This window comes from Electrophorus electricus, chromosome 11 (assembly GCF_041902795.1).
Source record: "Electrophorus electricus isolate QZ-2024a chromosome 11, ASM4190279v1, whole genome shotgun sequence".
In the NCBI taxonomy this organism is placed as follows: Eukaryota; Metazoa; Chordata; class Actinopteri; order Gymnotiformes; family Gymnotidae; genus Electrophorus; species Electrophorus electricus.
The window spans coordinates 18,155,001-18,175,000 of record NC_137507.1 but is presented as its reverse complement, the minus strand read 5'-3'; the positions used below and the strand labels follow the sequence as shown (position 1 = coordinate 18,175,000).

General features: G+C 42.5%; 1 protein-coding gene across 13 annotated transcripts in view; it reads left to right on the top strand.

The window, feature by feature from the left end:
* The first annotated feature begins 9,651 nt into the window (after positions 1–9,651).
* magi2a (membrane associated guanylate kinase, WW and PDZ domain containing 2a) overlaps positions 9,652–20,000 on the top strand; it is a 194,879-nt gene continuing 184,530 nt past the window's right edge. For 9 of the 13 annotated variants that reach the window (XM_081722718.1, XM_026997476.3, XM_026997462.3 and 6 more), the window contains exon 1: positions 9,656–10,754. In XM_081722718.1, coding sequence (XP_081578844.1) covers positions 10,478–10,754 — 277 coding nt within the window. In that variant the 5' untranslated portion in view covers positions 9,656–10,477. Of the gene's footprint in view, positions 10,755–20,000 lie in introns of all 13 variants that reach the window. The other 4 variants (XM_026997482.3, XM_026997472.3, XM_081722720.1 and 1 more) reach the window with 3 other exon arrangements.

Sequence of the window (20,000 nt, the reverse complement as noted above, 5' to 3'; positions counted from 1 at the left end):
CATGCCTGAGGTCTTGGAGCTGGCCTGCAGAAAATGTAATTGCCACTGATGGAGAAATCCATAGTGTCCTGCCATCAGGTCCCAGATCTGGGAAGATTCATTTGCATTGTGTTAGCCGGTTATGTGAGTTGGGGGATTAGTGTGAGCTAGCTCGAAGCGACCCGGTCGATGTGGTTTCGGCTTTGAACCCCTCACAGAGTCTGAAATGAAGCGATGACTATGAGAGCGCAGGGGTTGTGGGGTTAGACGAGGGGGCGATATCATGCTGTCAACAGTGGAAACTGAATCCAAGTTTGATGGCAGTAGCCTAAAACTTCTGAGTAGTAATATCAATGGGTTTCTACGGGATGAAGGTCGGATGTGGGGAAATGGTAGCAGAGATAATCTGTGGCGTGAGCTCGGTATGAAATGCAGTTGTGTGTTTTGATTCAACAGCTGAATTTATCTATTGTATTTGGCAGTTGTAGAAGGAAAATTGAGTAATAAAATCAGTAGTGTTCTGTGGATGATAGAGAACACAACTTGCCAAAACACTAAACCAGTTGTCCCATTACTTCTGCTCCTCTAAAATGTTGGGCTTTATATATGAGTACAAAACTGCATTAAACAGGCCATAATTCCTACACTTTTCACAAGTTTAGTACTTATATACCCTTCAGTTAAAGCTGACCGTCTGCAATTTTACCTCATTGTAATTATTTTCAAACAAATAGTTTCAGCTACACCTAGGCTTGTGAAACAGAAATGAATGTTGCGTTAGCTACTCACAGAGCTGCGTATTTTGCTCTGTGCAAAGGAAACCTGCTGATACCGACAGGACCAACGTTAGCCTGCAAAGAGAGGCGAGGAGAGCACGATAATCGGGTCTTCTTTTTCTGGTAAAAAAATAAATAAATAAATAAATTATTGCCCTCACTGTAAATCATTTATAACTCATTGTAAATGTCCAAAAAATGTAATTACGTTCAATCTATAATCTTAACGTTCTGAATGCTTTGTTGGCAAAGGAAGGTGATGGAAAAAATCGCCAAAGCCCCATGTCGTCACAGCCACTCAGTCTAAAACACCTCACAGATTAAACAGCAGGGGTCGCTGTTGAGCCAACAACACCCCCACCTCGACCAAGAAAAAGGGGGGGAAATAAAAAAAAATTATATATATATATATATATGGAAGAAAAACCTAAAGGGATAGATAGGGATAGATTGTTGAGGGAGGAGTACATGATTTATCATCTGAGTCATGTGAAATAATCTCATCTTGTGGCGGACGAGAATATAGGTGAAATATTTATGGAGCTGGGCTGAGTGTGTCGTGCGGCGTGGGTCGAGAAAGAGGGCGCTCAGATGAGGACCTGAGTTTAAAGGGTTGTTATTAACGCCCCGTATATCATAACGGACGTGCACAATGTCCACTTTCTCTGAATCGAGTAGAAACACTCAAGTTAATTCGAAGTCACTGTTGGAGAGCAAAGCGAGAGGCAACATGTAACTGTTTAACGGCATTTAATCAAGTGCTAATTAAAAAGTGGTGATGTGTTGACTTTCACAGTGTCAAGGGTATGATACCTCTCTGTATATCTTCTGCACTTCCTTTCTGCCTTTTCACCATATCTTACGAAAAAATGGAAATAAAAAGCTATGGGGAAAAACTATAGGTTTTTTTAAAACTGACAGCATTTTTAGTATCAGGCCATAACTGGTACTAAAATATTTTATCAGTACTGTGTGATAGGCTATTAATTAACTGAGTAATTAATTTCGGATTATGCAACTTCGTGAAATTGAAGTTTTATCAATTAAAAATTGCCCAGCGGTTCAGAAGAACCATGTGCAGAAGAACCCAACAGTATGAGAGGCTTGTTAGCACTGATATTGCTTTTCGGTATTGTCAAATGATTCATTTTTGGTATTTTCAATTAGAATCATCTGAAAAAGGTCTTTGCAACTCTCTGAAAATGTGCAGTTAAATCTATGTTGCATGACTTTCTGTTGACTGATCAAACATTAAAAAAAAAAAGGATCAAAAACACAATTTTTCTTGTTCCAGGCTAATGATCCATAACCAGGAACCTCTTAACCTGCCTCATTAATGTATCATTCACTGTGAAAATCGTTGACGAGTTCAGCCTGTTCCACAACACTGCCTCCCCTCATCTACCATCAAGTTGGTAGAGGCCTGAGTTTGTACATGCGTGAGTCACTTATACCAACATACACACTGAATGCCCTGAAGCGTCCTTGTACTTTTAATTCCTTAATGTCTGCAGTCTGGTTGGTGGCACAGTGATCTGAGACCATAGCCTGAGGCAGGGGTGTTGTATAAGTTGTCATATTCTCAGAATAAGCCATCTGTAACGTTCCTCTTCTGTGCCAACAAAACGGCAGCATGCGATGATAATGAGAGATGGGGAGACATCAAGGGAAATCAGAGCATTAATTCTGTTCTTCATGATGGGATGACGAGAGAAAGTGCTAAAATGTGGGGCAGCGTATTTCTGGAGCGCCTCTTTCCGCCATAGCATTGTCTGACTGCAGCCGCTTCTGAACGTGTTTTAGAGAAATTCTGTGATGCCGGGTACAGCAGTCTAGTCACATACTTGGCTCATCATGCTTTTTAGTCATTGAAAACCAAACAAGAGTTCAGTGTAGACCAATAGTGTTGTTCCAAAGGAAGGGGAGAGCAGTCTAAAACCATTCTCAAATCAAATTGTTCATACATCAGTTAAATAATAAACAGAAATATGTTGGCAACCCAAAATCAGCTAGAGTAGGTTAAAAGAACTATCAGGTCAAAAACTCCTTTCAGTTATATATAGAATTCTATTATAACTTTCAGCCTTGGTGCTCGCTAAGCAGTTCAGATGCTGTGCCTAAGAGAATATGGTGAAATTAAACACTGGAAAGCAATTAATAATTATATGTGAATGGCCACCTGAGTGAAAAGTACAAAGTATCTAAGTCAAAAGTATATTCCAATCTTTACAAATATCAGTATTTGTAGAAATATAAGACACTACAACAAATCTATCCTGATTTTACTTAACACATAACAGTGTAAATGTACTTATATATATCCACTTTTTGTTTTCCCTGCTCTAACACACCTGACTCACCTGGTTCAGCTCGTCAGCTCATTATCAGGCAGTTCACAACCTGAGGGAAACACACTCAGCACATGGGCTTCCCCAGCATTGGCTCTGAGGAAGTGCTCTTTTAATGTTGATAAGAAGTGTAGTATGAAACAATGGTGCAGCCCAACCACACTGTGCCCAATATTTATAGGAGATCAGTTTGGCTAAAGGAAGCTACACTGAAAAGATGAAAAACAAAGTTTACAGCAAAGTATTCTGCATCAGTGTGGGTAGGCCTGCAAGACATCTTGAATTACAGAAGATCATCCCTCACATCCATCACAAACTACAGATCATCCCTCCCAACCATCACAAACTACAGATCATCCCTCCCAACCATCACAAACTACAGATCATCCCTCACATCCATCACAAACTACAGATCATCCCTCCCAACCATTACAAACTACAGATCATCCCTCCCAACCATTACAAACTACAGATCATCCCTCACATCCATCACAAACTACAGATCATCCCTCCCAACCATCACAAACTACAGATCATCCCTCACATCCATCACAAACTACAGATCATCCCTCCCAACCATTACAAACTACAGATCATCCCTCACATCCATCACAAACTACAGATCATCCCTCACATCCATCACAAACTACAGATCATCCCTCCCAACCATTACAAACTACAGATCATCCCTCACATCCATCACAAACTACAGATCATCCCTCCCAACCATTACAAACTACAGATCATCCCTCACGACCATCACAAACTACAGATCATTCTACTGTAGATTTGAAAAGGACAAATTCACACCCCTTACCCACTTCAGTCTAATGTTAATGGATCCCACCACAGAGGGCCACAGAGGACCCCTCCACAGAGTTCCACCCCTAACGTATGAAGTCACGAAGGTCTTTGAGCAACTGGAGTAGCCCACCTGAAGAACATCACAGGACACTTGCTGGATCCCCTACAGTTTGTCTACTGGGTAAACAGGCTAGTGGATGACACAGTTGCCATGGGAATGCCTTACATCCCGCAACCCCTTGACTCCCCAGGACATATGCAAGGATCCTGTTTTTAGCTCAGCATTCAACACAATCATTCCTCCAGAACCCGTCTCCTCCAAACTCTTCCAGCTCAATGCATCCACCTACATCTGTCAGTAGATCACCAGTTGGGGAAGTCACTTCCAGTATACAGACAGTCAGATGCTCTCCAGGGACATGTCTGCTACTCTTCTCTCCAACAATAACACCTCCAAGGACCCCGCTATTAAACTGCTGAAGTTTGCACACAATACTACAGTCATCGGACTCCTCCAAGATTTTACAGTTTTACATTTTCGGCATTTAGCATACGCTCTTATCTAGAGTGACTTACAAAAGTGCTTGCAAAAGTCATTTACTCATACAACGTATCTTCGCCAGTACAGTAGGTTAGAGTTCAAGATATCGTTGAACTAAAATACTGCTGATATACTGGAATCAATGCTGATACCTAGAAGTGCAAAATAAGCACATGCTCTATATGGGACAACAATAAGTGCAATAACAAACAATACCACACAATATGTGCGAAATGGTGAATGCTGTGGTACTGTCAGAACAGCTTGGAGCTGAACACGCTGAAGACTGTAGAGATGACGATGGATTTTAGGACCTTTTGGCACTGCTCCCCCTCACAAAATCCAACAGCCTCGTGTCTACCATGGAATTCTTCAAGTTTCTGGGAACTGCACATTTCCCAAGATCTGAAGTGGGAGACCAACATCAACATCAACATCAGACCCAGCAGAGAATGTGCTTTCTGTGACAGCTGAAGAGGTGTGGTCTACCCCAGGAGCTGAAGAGTCAGTTCTACACCGCAATCATAGAACCTGCCATATGCACATCCATCACGGTCTGGTTCAGAGTAGCCAATCAGCAGGCAGGAACGGCCTGCAGCCAAGAGTGAGTACAACAAAAAAGATCGCCAGGGCTCTGCTGCTCTCCCTCCAGGACTCGTACTCCTGGAGAACCAGGAAACGGGCAGGGAAAATCACTATAGGTCCGTCTCACGGCCTCGCTCAACTCCTCCCTTCCAGCAGGCGCCCCAGAACCTACCCCTAAAACTGCACACTAGAGCAGTTTCTTCCCTCATGCCATCACCATCACAAATCGCTGACTCATACCACCTGCACACAGCTTTTCTTCTTTCCTTCAATGATCGCCATAACGTGCTGCTCACAGCTACATTAATGTGCTGCATAAGACTCTATCACAAAATTACTCCCATATATCGTAACTACTGATTTTAGCAGTATCACACATATTGGCACTTTAGTGTATAATGTTGTGCTATACATAATTTGTATATATTCATGTTAATTTGCTTGTTTGTTGTGTATTGTATGTATATTGCCTATTGCTTGAGCTGCCGACAGCCGGAACCAAATTCCTTGTGGGTCAGCATACTTGGCCAACAAGCACAATTCTGATTCTGATTACACACGCTTCAGGGGAAGTAAACAAAAACACCATCTTCTTCAGCTTTCCGTAGCTGGAACAGTCAGGGCCATGTTTACCAAAAGCACCAACCCAAGAGTACTGATACAACACCAGATACAACACCCTTTACATCTCGAATAGCATTAAATTGACAGAGGGACCTTATCCCAGATCAGTTCAAAGGATCTTGCTCATATTCACATTGGCTGCACAGCAAGTGCAGAGTGCAATAGGCTGACAGGGGGACTGCATGATATGGGCAAAAATATTATATTGCAATTATTTTAGCTACAAACTGTGATCGTGATATGCCTTGGTTAAAGACCGACTTCCCCTCTGACCAAAATTATTTATGTTTGTTGGATCCTATTTAAGCTGTGATTCATAAGAACACCCACAGAACAATGGAGCGACTTGACCTGATGCATTATACTGCTATAAAAATATTCTGTTCCTCATTTGCATGTGGCACACATATATAAAAGTTAAGAAATGAGGCAGCCTGAGTTGAGAGCATATAGAAGTGCACTTGGAGACAGACTGGCTGTCACTGAGTGGATGAGTTCTTGGAGGTCTCACTGTGTGGATGAGCTGTTGGCGGTCTCACTGTGTGGATGAGCTGTTGGGGGTCTCACTGAGTGGATGAGCTGTTGGAGGTCTCACTGTGTGGATGAGCTGTTGGGAGTCTCACTGTGTGGATGAGCTGTTGGAAGTCTCACTGTGTGGATGTGCTGTTGGAGGTCTCACTGTGTGGATGTGCTGTTGGGGGTCTCACTGTGTGGATGTGCTGTTGGGGGTCTCACTGTGTGGATGTGCTGTTGGAGGTCTCACTGTGTGGATGAGCTGTTGGGAGTCTCACTGTGTGGATGAGCTGTTGGGAGTCTCACTGTGTGGATGTGCTGTTGGGGGTCTCACTGTGTGGATGTGCTGTTGGGGGTCTCACTGTGTGGATGTGCTGTTGGAGGTCTCACTGTGTGGATGAGCTGTTGGGAGTCTCACTGTGTGGATGTGCTGTTGGGGGTCTCACTGTGTGGATGTGCTGTTGGGGGTCTCACTGTGTGGATGTGCTGTTGGGAGTCTCACTGTGTGGATGTGCTGTTGGAGGTCTCACTGTGTGGATGAGCTGTTGGAGGTCTCACTGTGTGGATGAGCTGTTGGGGGTCTCACTGCCAACTACTGTTTGTTCCAAGCAGAGTGCCAGCTTACTCTTTATGGTGTGTAAATCCACTTTATCTGATCACAGTGGTGCTGTTGGCTGACCTCACTCTATGCCTGCAGTGCATGATAAAGCCTCAGCAATGCGCACAACACTGATTCTTCATCTTTTTGCTTTCAGTATTCGAGTTTCTCTCTTGTTCCCTTTTTTGTCTTGTGAATGATATTCTTCTCTCTCTCTCTCTCTCTCTCTCTCTCTCCTTTCTATCGCTTTCATAGCTAAACTGGTTAACTAGCAATACCCTCCTACTGTCACCACCTTCAGCTTCTGAGAATTTGTGTGACTTTATGTGAGTATGTTTGTACATGTCTTTCTGTGAGTGCGTGTGAGTGTGCGCATGGTGTCATTCCACAGAGCAGACTGTGGAAAAGTAAACACGGCGAACGCGGTACACGCACACGGCCGAATCCTTTTACCGCTCTCTTTTCGCCATTAACGAGCAGGAACAAGTGTTCTTCTCAATCCCCCGACCAAATGCAATTTCATCAGTGGAGGAAAGTGCCCCTTCGCCAAATGGGAGTGAAGAAACACAAAGCCTCCCGCTCGCGTTTCTGATGACTATTACTGCCCATAATGATGTGAAGGAGGCAACATCGCCTCCCATCTGCCCTCCTGGTCTGGGCAGCTCTGCTGCAGCAAGACCGCTGGAGTCTCCAGCTTCCTCCACTCCATTCCTGGATAGCGACGAATTGCTTGGAAATTATGCTCATCATGATGGTTACATCACGTTGCCTAGTGATTTGCCACCATCCCCAAGGCAACATTGTTTCCGGGATTGATTTGTTCCTGCCTTGCGCGGAGGTATCTTGACAAGTTTTTGGTATTTTATCTCATTTGTTTATACACAAACAAACAGAAAAGATTATCACTTCGGCATTTTTATAAGCATGTGTTTATGTGTGCTGAGGCAAAGCCAAGGTATAGAAGTGATACACAAACCAATGACCAGTCACGAGTCTTTAGTCAACCTCTTTAAGATCTATTAATGATATAAATGCTACGAGCTGGAGGTGAATCAAACCTAAAGCTTACATTTGTATGGCTGCTGGTAAAGTCTGATCCAGGTTCATCTCAACCCAAAGAAAGTACTGTTGTTAAATAAAGGTCATTCGGTCCCCATGCTGTCTACTTTTGTCTGACTATGTTTGCTTTTCATTTTAAAGGCAGGGCACTCCCCAGTGAGCCAGTGCCATTCTGGCTTTCTCAGAGAATTCCTCAGCTCCTTTAAAACCTCTTACCACAACATAAAGAGTCCCTTCAGCATCTCCAAACATTTTCTCCTCACCACTGCCACTCCTTGTCATGGCAAAGTATCATATGAACACATGGAGCAGTTTACATCTGTCCTATAGCACAGCTAAAAAGATACCCTCTGAAATCGAATGAAACACATTTGGAGCGAAGTGCTCTAGGTTTGCATCTACACTGCTCTAATTTTGGAAAGATGAAAAGTACTGGGAATTCAAAAATATTGATGCTTCTGTGCAACTTGATATATAATTTACGAAACTGTGACTAACTCAAAAACCCTGATAAAATTACCTCGATGTTCAATATGAACACGAAGTCAATAGCAGAGGAAGCAGACAGTTTTGCTGTACTATAAAGATGATATGAGAACCTTTTTATAAACAATGCGGCATTACAGATAAAGGGAATATTTCTAAAGTGATTCAAGAGAGCCATCTTTAAAACCAGCAACAAGACAGCTGTTGTTTTGTTTGAAGAGGGTTTAATATATTGTCACTGTATCCTAAATGCTTGAAATCACAGTCTTTTAATAACTCAGTAGAAATTTGAAAAAATGACAAAGAATGAAAAATCAGATCATATTTGTTTTGTTAAAAAAAACAATTCATCCATTGATCACCATCCATTTAAATTTTAAATAAATCTGAATACTGCAGTGACATAACACCAATTCCTTGACTTTATGAACCTTCAGTCATCTGCGCTGTGACTAACTGCTAAATATATTTGTGTTTCATGTTTACGGTAAGAATATAGACATAGTTACCAAAAAAGGTAGAATCCCCTGGCCGGTAGCAGTTTATATCACCTTTGGCCCTGATAACAGCTGCCTGTCCCAGACATCAGAACATCATGCAACTGCCGCAGTTTAATGGGTGGCCGCTTCCGTATATGCTGAAGCAGCTGTCCTTGAGTTCATTCCAAAGGTACTTGATGGTATTAACATCAGGAGACTGTGATGGCCCATTTAATAACACCATTTCACCTGAACATTCCTCAAACCATTTCTGGGTGATTCTTGCAATATAAAAAGGGAGCATTAGCTTGATTAAAGTCTCTTGGCGCCATATGAATGAATAAACCTAGTGTCCTATGATGTTAGGCTCTGCTCTGGCATTGATCTACCTATATTATTTAGATCCAGATTAGGTCATCTGAACAACCCACACAACATTACAACAGTAACCCCCCACCTCCCCAACGAGCCTATACAGTTTAGCCATGCATGGTGTTCTGTTGTTGTGTTGTTGTTACTATATCTATCTATCTATCTATCTATCTATCTATCTATCTATCTATCTATCTATCTATCTATCTATCTATCTATCTATCTATCTATCTATCTATCTATCTATCTAGATAGATAGATAGATAGATAGATAGATAGATAGATAGATAGATAGATAGATAGATAGATAGATAGATAGATAGATAGATAGATAGATAGATAGATAGATAATATTATATTTAAATGTAATAAAAATGCAAGATCCGTCATCATCATGACATGACAAGACATGAAACATGCTGATTTTGTAGATTGTAGATGGATGCCTTAAAAGTTCAGTTATCCTGTTGTTTCCAATCCAGTGGGTTTGTTTTCAATTCTGGCATTCGATAACATCCGATAATCTCCAAATCTGTACAAACATTGGGATTAACAAGCAATCTGTTTCTGTCACGATTACTCAAATCTAGTCCATGATCTCTCTAGTCTCCATTATTTCCATTATGGTAGTAATGTTTTCAAATGCGGAGTCAAAAAAAGTGTTTATTATAGTTAATATATATAGTTAATATATTTCTAAACTTGGTTGATGATTATCGTCTGTGTGCACGCGTGCACGTGTGCGATCGTGCCTGTAAACTCCTTTGCAAGAACGAGATAAAGTCACTGAAATAGTCAATAACGTGTTGGTTTTGTCCTTGGAGTTGATTGCTCTACATGCTGGTTTCCTGTGAGTTATTAAAAAGTTTTAGCATACTTTCTTTTCCTACAACATGGTCTAATGAAGAAGAACGGCTGGATTAGATGTGCAAGATTTATTGTGAGGGACACGTTTGCTGCGGGACTGCTGCACAGTTTACATTCCAGCAGTTTGCAGAGTGAAACGCGAAACAGTGCGATGGGAGTTCCGCTACTTTCTTCGCTCTTCTTTCTCCTCTCCAGCGGGCAACGCCGCCTCCGCTCCTTCTGCACACATCACATCCGGTTCAGTCGGCTGCAGCCGTTTGGCGAGCGGCTCTGCTCTTGGTTACGGTAACGCGTAACGCGATCAGCTTTCGCGGACCCGCCGCGCGCCATGCACACGCCCGACGCCCGTTACGGGAGGCGCTTCGCGTGACGGGCGCGGGCCGCGAGGCGAACGGAGAACTTGACGCGCGGCCGATCCCCCTTCGTGCCATGCCACGGCCCCAAACATGTCCAAAAGCCTGAAGAAGAAGAGACACTGGACCAGCAAAGTCCACGAGGTCGTCCTGCACAGGGACGCGCGGGGACAGCTCGGCTTGGACCTGCGCGGGGGCGCGGAGAATGGACGGTTTCCGTACGTCGCGGACGTCCAGAGCGGCACGCTGTCCCGGGACAAGCTGCTTCTCGAGGTGAACGACACGCCAGTAGCCGGACTCACGACCAGAGATGTGTGGGCTGTGGTCAGGCACTGCAAAGACCCCGTCCGGTTAAAGTGCGTCAAGCAAGGTGAGTTCACAGAACCGAACCAGTTACAGCCCTCGCCTGCCCCTGAGGGCTTCAAATTCACGTTTAAGTGCATGTTTGCACTCTTTCACGCACTCAAATTATTTGCGTCAAATTATGACAACACTCGTTGTTTGATATAAGAGAAACAATACGCTCAAGCTGGGGACTCGGGAGAAAGTTTGCAAAGAGAGCAACAGTAGATACTGTTTCAGAGAGAGTGTCGGTAGGTGTTGAGACTGCTTCCCAGTTGTTTGAGCTCGTTTCTGTGGGCTTCTAAGGAGTTGCTAAGAAGCGGACTGGTAGAAAGTGTGTGTGCATGTGTGCGTGCGTGCGTGCGTGTGTGTAGGTGTGTGTGTTTGTGTGTGTGTGTGTGTGTGTGTGTGTGTGTGTGTGTGTGTGTGTGTGTGTGTGTGTGTGTGTGTGTGTGTGTGTCGTTTGAGAATGCGTAATCGGATACCGATAGCGTAGCCCGGGCTACTTTCGCTGGTGTGTCACTTCGGAGTTCGTGTAAGCTTGTGGGAGCAAAACGACGAGCGCAGTTGACTCTTTTGTGCACGAAGGCAGAAAATGTGCAAAGAATGGTCAAATGCAATTAAAGTGTCCTAGTTTGCAACTGGTGTTCGCGCGTTTGTCGCTTTCTACCACGCCTTTGGGTGTATTTATGTCTAAATGATGGAAGCAGTGATTGAGGCTACTGTAATGTCGTGCTCTAAAATGTTACCTTTCATCTTTTATATTTGTATGCACAGATTTAGCTGAAATCCCTCGGATAGTTCACATCTGCGGTTAAGTAGACTGTTTATGCAGGACACGGAGATGTAATATATATATGAAGTATCTTTCTCGCATAGGACAACATAATGACACTGGATGAGAGATACATTACACTGAACTTTGCACATGAAATGATTCAAAACAAGTTTATATAGTCTTACTGTAACTAGTAACTTTATTTCACTGTCAGCATTACATGCTAATTAATATAAATATGAAAAGTGTCATTGCCATTTAAATGCCCTATAGAACTTATCTTTTGCTATCTTAGCCATTTTTAGATTTTAATCTTTGGTTTGGGTCTTCAGTCATCTTATCTTTTGGGTGGGTGATAAATAAATAAATAAACACAAGCATGAAACTTTGTATCAAAGCTTTGCAGCTCTGTGTTTTCAGTTAGGGAAGCGTATTCTAAGTCAGTCTTAAAATTCTATAAGCCCAGTGTCCTGTGCCGTTTTTCAAGGTGTGAGGCTTTGATGTTGTTTTCTGTACACTGTCATAAGCACCCTAGTCTGTGTTGTACTGTGGGGTTTAGGTTTGCCTTGTAGTTCTGACTACACTTTCAAAATTCTATTCTTTTGTCATGTGTATCATAATTAGAATTAATTTACATATTAAAATTTTATCTGCATGACTTGTTTCTTGAAACTTTGTGAAAGAAAGTGAAACAGGCTTTGGGGAGTTGTGGGGAAAATATGTGCATATATCAGATTTTTTTTTACATTTTGCATCTGACATTGTGCTTCATGTAAATGCAGGCTTTAGGAACATTTATTGCCAACTTAGATCTACAAGCTCAGTTGAAAATGCTAGATAGCCGCACACTTAATCTCGCAGGTCCACTATCCAGTATTTGGTGTGTGTGTGTATGTGTGTGTGTGTGTTGTTGAGTTCATTCTAAATAGGTACCCACTTGCAAGACCAAAAGCAGACTGAGCAAGCAAACAGAGCCCCAGATGCCAAAAGCAGCAGTGAATAGTGAATGCTCATGTGAAGATGAGTGATATCACTTAGCCACTCTGGATCATCTTCAAGAAGACTCAAGACTACCATGCTTTTTGGGAAACAGAGTTGTACTAAGTGCCATCTTAATCTCAGAGGAGCCCAAAATCTCTCACTATCCTGTGCAAGCCATGTGCTTGAGGATCCAGGAATGAGCCTGAAGTGTGTGGTGTGCAAGGGAGCTTTGTGGGGAAACACAATCCTCTGCTGCTGAATCTACACTGGCCCCTGCTCTATGATTTGATGAATGTTTCCATGTTATTTTCCAGCTCTGGCAAAATGTACGTGGGCCCAAGTTTCTAAATGAAAGCGGCCAGGAATTTTTGTAGAGTCTAATGCTGAGTCTGACACCTTAAGATGTTGTATGTGTGGTGTTCCTTAACACAAAAGCGAGTTGTGCGATATTCTCTCACGCACACACATGGATAAGGTGACCTGGTTAGCTTTTAGCGACCTCTTGTTTATCTCTCATTGCTGGAGCCGATTGCTGGAGTGATGGGTGTTTTGAGTTCTGGCTCATTGTGCTTGTGAGTGTTTGCCTTCTGTCAAAAACTAGAACAGCACTATGGTGTAAACTTCCAGTGTGTCAGGAAAACTTCAGTGTTTCTTTGAGCTTTGCAGTTCTTTGCAGTCCCTCAAGCTTTCAATTCATCTAGTAGGTTGGCAGGTAAAAAATATCAGCTTTCCACAATACTGAATCGATATACCAACTTAGTAAATTTGTTGCTGTAAGTCAATTCACAGACTGTTTTTGATAGATATGTTATTGTATTTTCACATCAGCAGTCAAGGTGTGTTCTAATGCATTTATAAATGACTCCATTTTCATGTTTTGTTTATGACAGCAGTTTATAGTAGAAGCTGCTCACTGTTTGGTTTCTATATGGACATTTAACCTTGGAATCAAGGAGTCCTAGCTAACTGCATATTCAAAACAGAGGTTTGAAAATCTGCTCCAGAATACTTTTTGCATTGTGACAAACCTCGGTGAAGATTTAAGGAATATACCAGCACTTAACTGCAAGTGAAAGTTCTGGAGCAAGAATTTCGGTTCATTTATGAATAATCATCTTGATCCAAAAACAGAGTCAGCAACAATCCTGGTCCAATACCAGAAACAGTGAGATGACAGGCAGGGAGTGAAAGAACAAAAATAAAGAGGATGAGCATAGAGTCAGAACCACAACAATCGGGTATGTACAATGGAACATCTTAGAAGCACTGTGGAGCGAGACTTCGCAAAGAGGAACAGATACAGGTAGGTTAAAATAGACAAAACATTAAGGGTAATTGGACGCAAGTGAGACTATTAGGCTAGGTCTTGTGAATGGACTGGGGGATTATGGGAAGCCCTCTTGGGGTAGGCTGGAAGCCATAGACGTGACAATATGACACTAATTGTGATACAACAGGTTTGACCTCAAATACCTATACCACATCAAAATGGGGCAGTGATTAACATTGGAGAGCACAGTTTGCCATGGCTGACTAAGGGTTTTGATGTTAATAGCCTTATTCAGTAAGAAAGAACATGATTAGGTCTACACTTGGTAAGTCTCTCGGGGCTACGGTTGCAATAGATTGCTGTAAACCATCATATTTGTATTGCTGCTTAAAAAATTTATGATACCTGATTATTAAACATTTTGAGGCATAATTGCAATTACAGCACTCAAAATTGACATTTTGAATGATAGTGCTTCTATTCCTGCGCTCTTTTCTCCTCTGCTCTCCTCTCCTTAGTTTTAACTCAGATTAGAGATTATTAGATTAATATATGTGTGTCAGGTAGAGGTTGCTCTTCTAGCTAAACTCTGCAGTTTTTTGGACAGGGGTGTCCAAGTCCGGTCTTGGAGGGCCGGAGTTCTGCAAAGTTTAGTGCCTGCTTTGCTCAGACCAACCTACTAAACCTGGCGATTGATTGATGAGCTGAATCAGGTATGCTTAACTAATATTAGTTAATGTAGCACTGTGTCAAACCCTGTTCCAAGAGGGCCAGAGACCAGTGTGGCTTGGTAATTGCATACATAAACGCAGCCGATTCAACTCATCAATAAATTGCCAGGTTTGGAGCAGAGCAGAGCAGTCACTAAACTTTGCAGAGCTCCAGCTTCCCAGGACCGGAATTGGATACCCCTACTCTAAGACAAGAACTAGATGGTATTATTTAAGTTCAGAGTTTTTCAAACCACCCCTCATGGTACATGTATACTAGGACCTACAAGAGGGCAAACATGCAGTTTTTTAACTCGGAGCACATGAGTCTAGTATTCTACAGTAATTACTACCAAACTCAACTAGCAGCATTCGAATGTTGGCGTTGAAGAATGTCAGGTCAGTGTGCTCCGTGTGTTAAAGACTGGGTCAGAAAGCGCTGGTTTAAGCTATGAACGACCATAACAGCAGAGGAATGTCATGGCAACAAGAAATTGGCATCACTGACAGGCTGTGAAGTTGTATGTAAGCTGCAGTAAATCTTTCCATTTCAGCTCTTACATGCAGCAGTTTGAGCAAACCTGTTAGCTCTCTAAAATGGGACACACACACACACACACACACACACACACACACACACACACACACACACACACACACACACACACACACACACTGTATTAGCACAGTTGCATTATACAAAGAACTACGTTTGTTTATGGAACTATTTGGGCCGGGGGGGTGGGGGTCTCAGTGCTCTCTGTGCTTGCATGTAGTAATGGGGTGTATGCAATCGGCCATCTATTCTGCAGTAGTCAACAATGTGATGGTCTAGAACGTTGCAGCACCCTCATTACTTCGCAAACTGTCTACACACTCTGATCTCTGCCAAATGGGTCAAAGGTCATCATAATGGAGGGAGTCACCACCCTGTCACTCATTCTCCTCCACGCTTTGTCTGTCTCTAGCTTTTCCTCTTTTGTTGTCTCCCCGTGCCTCTCTGTCGTCCTTGTGGGAAGCGCTCTCCAGGGAACTAGCTCTCATAGTGCGGATAGTGCTGTAGGTATGAGAATCACCATTTTTTCCACACGCACCTTGTCTCTCTCTAGCCTTCTCTCACCCTCCAGCACTGCTCAGTGTCTGGTAATGATAGTCTGGAGTGTTTTGGGATTACATGGATAATGATACGGATAGGCTTCTTCCTGCTTACTCACCCTGACACACCTGTAACGATAAGTCTTCTGCAGAGAGTTTTACAGAGGTTTGCACTCTCAGTCGGATGTCTCAGAAGCCCAGTGCTTCTTCTTTAACTAGAAATCTATCAACACTTTTCTGTAGTGCTAATGGGCTGTCTTTGATCTTGGTCTTTGGCTTATTGGGTTTAGCTTCAATGAGAATCTGGGTATGATCTTGCCTGCCACATCGTTAATGTTTCTAGTTTAGTAGTTTTGACTTGCTGGGTAATCCACTAGAGACCCCTCTTAGTGGCCCAAAACCGCTGTGTTTGCAGGTGTGTTTTCTTCTCCAACTTTATAAGATGTGAGTAGTTTTGTGCATGTTTCTGTGTACTGTGTTTTGGTGGGAGTGTTCGTGGATGTGCATTAGGATGAAATGATCTAACAAACCACTATTTTTTTCAGGTTGCACAAAATTAGTATTGTGTGTGTGTGTGTGTGTGTGTGTGTGTGTGTGTGTGTGTGTGTGTGTGTGTGTGTGTGTGTGTGTGTGTTTCTGTTAATGTAAATTTCCGTGAGGGCATTACCATTCTATCAATTCATCTCTGTAGCTCTGCTGCCTCCTTACAGGCCTCAGTTTTTAAGGACACATCAATTACAGATCTGGATGTACTAAGCTGCTTTATTGACCACCACAATATACACTTCTTTCCCCATTGTATAATCCCCATTGTATAATCCTCATTGTATAATCCATTTACATGGCTTCTTTCATCCATAGTCAGGCCTTGGAAAACACAAATAAGTGATATATTTCAGAGTAGAAAACAAATTAATTCAAATTTTGACATAGTTTGGCCATAGATTAATTCTCCATTTGTTTCTGTTTAAAACCAAACTTGTTAGCATAATTGAGTTATCATTTTACTATAACTCTTTCCCAAGAGTGGTCTAGAATTTGTTTAATGGCATGGACCTTGGTTATTATGTTAATTCCACTGGTGTAATGTATGGCTTGTATTCCACCACCTGCAAATCAACGTTGCCTTCATTTCGACATTTATTACTCATTTTATTACATGAAGTTAATCAGTCAGACTGCATAAGTGTCAGATCATTACCATGAGTTTCTTTTGAAATGCTGGTAACGTAAATGAGGAAGCAGGACGGATGTGTGAACATCCTTTATTTCCGACGATGGGGGAAAAACACAGCCAAGAACAAGCACAAAAGGACTACAAAACTAACAGCCACACACTAAGAAGAAAACAAGAAATAAACCCTAACGTAAAGTACTACAAAACCAAAACCCAGAGCCAAACAAGACAGAGCAGTGCAGGGGTGGGGGCAGGACAAAGCGGTGGATAGGGGAAGGAGCACAGAACCAGAACATGGTCACAGACGACATGGAGGCCGACTAGAGAAACCGTGACCTATTGAATGGGTCTTTGATTTTTCAAGCCACCACACGGTTAAAGTGTGGGCCAGCGAGCAACTGTAGTGAGATTTCAACCTCAGTCATAAAAAGTCTGGTGTGTGTGACAAGTGTGACTATTATATAGGCCTATAAATATATATGGGAAATTAAAATATAATCCAATATATTTGAATATATTACCCTCCCCCTTCTCAGGGCCTAAGCAGGTTCCTCTCCTACGCTTTTCCCCTTGCATGGCCTGTTGATGTCTGAGAGTCTTGTACGTGAGATGTGTTAGGGCTCAGACGTTTGACCTTATTATCTGGGCATGGTGGAGTTACAGCCACCCTGGAGCAGACTGAGAGATAAAAGGTTTTTAGCAGCCAAAGAAGCTGTTAAGTTCTTTGAGGCAATTGAGTTAGTTCAGACATTTCATTGATGGATGTTTCTCACACTCACGTATCAGTATGGTGAGGAGCAGAGAGATAAATCTGTGTATGTGTGTGTGTGTGTGTACTTTCATTGCTATGCTTCTGAGGACTCCACTGATACATTATCATAAAAAATAAAAAAGTAGTCTTTCTTTTTTTCATAAAAAATAACTTTTTTTCGTGGTATAAACGCATATGAATGCAGGAGCAGCAAAACGCACAAGTCAAAAGCACACGCACCAGTTTTTTTCTACAATCTTACAAGCTTAAACACTTGCATGTAGTGTAAGACTGTGTGCCTGTATCTACATGAAACTCAAAACTATTGCGCTTATGATGTGTAATTACTGCAGCGTGCTGTGTGTAAGCCAGGAGTCTCCTCTCGCCATCTTACATGATTACATGCTGAGGTCACCGAACCCCCTGTTTGTTTCAGATCATCGAAGCTCAGTCTGTCTAACCTCTCAGTCTCCATCAGCCCAGGAGATGCTGGCCACTTATACCTCACACCACAGTGGTGCTTAGAAAGTAGGGTATATTACTTAGAAAGTCAGAGTATATTAAGTTTATTGTCTTGAAAGTCTAACAGTCTTAACAGAAATGCTCACCATAAAGTCTGAAAGTGTGTATACCTGAGAAAGAAAGAGAGAGAGAGAGAGAGAGAGAGAGCAAGAGAGAGAGAGAGAGAGAGCGAGAGAGAGAGAGAGAGAGGAGGGCAGCATTTTGCAAACTCCCTTTATTCTGCCTTCTTGCTGATTCACTAGAAAAATCAATGACAGTTTAAGGATGTGATGTGCCTATGTGTGTGTGTGTGTGTGTGTGTGTGTGTGTGTGTGTGTGTGCGTGCGTGTGTGTGTGTGTGTGCGTGTGTGTGCGTGCGTGTGCGTGTGTGTGTGCGTGTGTGTGTGTGTGTGTGTGCGTGCGAGTGCACGCGCGCGAGCGCGTGCGTGTGTTTGTGTGCGCGCACATGTGTGCTTAAGAGAGAGAAACATGCTCACACTTTAAAGATGCTGCATTTTTATAAGCATCTGAACAGTCAGAGCCATCAAACCTCTGGTCCAGCATGCAGCAGCACGGCTAGCCTTCAATCTTCTGAAGTTCACACATGCCACACTACTGCTGTGTACCCTTCATTGGCTCCCTGTAGCTGCCAGAATCAGTTTTAAAACCTTGATGCTCGCCTACAAAGCCAAAAATGGACCAGCCCCTTCATACATGATGGCAACGGCCAAAGCCCGAACCATACCTCAAGTACTTGGAACCTCAAGTACGGCTCGCCTTGAAACACCATGCTTCAAGTCTCATGGAAGACAAGCACGGAGACTATTCTCTGTCCTGGCTGCCACACTGTGGAATGAACTTCCGCTGGCTGTCCATTGCAGTCTTCAAATGCCGACTGAAGACCCAACTGTTTGTGAAATATTTAAATGACTATTGATCCTCCATCTATGTTGAGTAACTGTAACTCTAGTACTTATTGTAGGATATTGTTTATTGCACTGATTGTTGTTGATTGTTATGTGTTTTGCACTTCTAGGCATCAGCATTGATCCCTGTGTTTCAACAGCATTCTAGTTCAATGGTATCTTGAACTCTAACTTACTGGCCTACTAGCTAGGATACATTCTATGAGATAAGAGAGTCTGCCAAATGCTGTAAATGTAAATGAACAAAATGAAAAGTACTTTTTATTGAACGGACTACCTTTAATTTCTTATGTAGATAAAATGCTTTTAGGCTCAAGGCACATCTTTGAACATTTGGACACATTTGGACATTTTTGGCACTTGCCAATGATAAAACTGGCAAAGTACAAAGCCCATAACTCTGTCCCATCATCACAAGACAAGTAATGGAAACTGTCCAGGAAATGTTTAATTTCTCTCTCTCTCTCTCTCTTTCTCTCTCTCTCTCTCTCTCTCTCTCTCTCTCTCTCTCTCTCTCTCGGTCTTTGTCTTTATTTTTACTTGATTTTTGTCTTTCTCTTTCCAAATAGTATCCCACTTTGGAAGTTGCATGTTTATGTCTTTCTTCCCTTTTCTTCTATAATAACTGCCCTCTCGATATCTTGCCCTTCCTGTGCTCACTAAAGATATCCAGAAACCTGCAGCAGCAACCATTTTTCACTGAGCAGCAGGGCAGAGGAGGTCAGAGTGGAGTGTGGTGGTTACTAGTGTTTCCTCAGAGTCATTAAACAGTAGTTGCCCCATCAGTGGGCAGCCCTGAGGGATGGAGCTGCCGTTATAGCTCCTAATTAAATTGCTCCTCCCCCTCATTAGTGGCATTGGGTTGGGGGAGGTGTAGAAGACAACAGCAGAGAAGGTCTGACTGCAGAAGCCATAGAGAGAACGGTTTTTTGTTTAGTTTAGACTTTTTCGTCCTCATGTTCCCCTGTTCTTGGTGCAGTATGCCTCTGCTTGAGCCACTATGGGTGTATTTTATTTTATTTATTAAATAATGCACTGATTTTTTAAAAGCCCAAATGAAATAACAGACAGGTTATGCTCAGAAA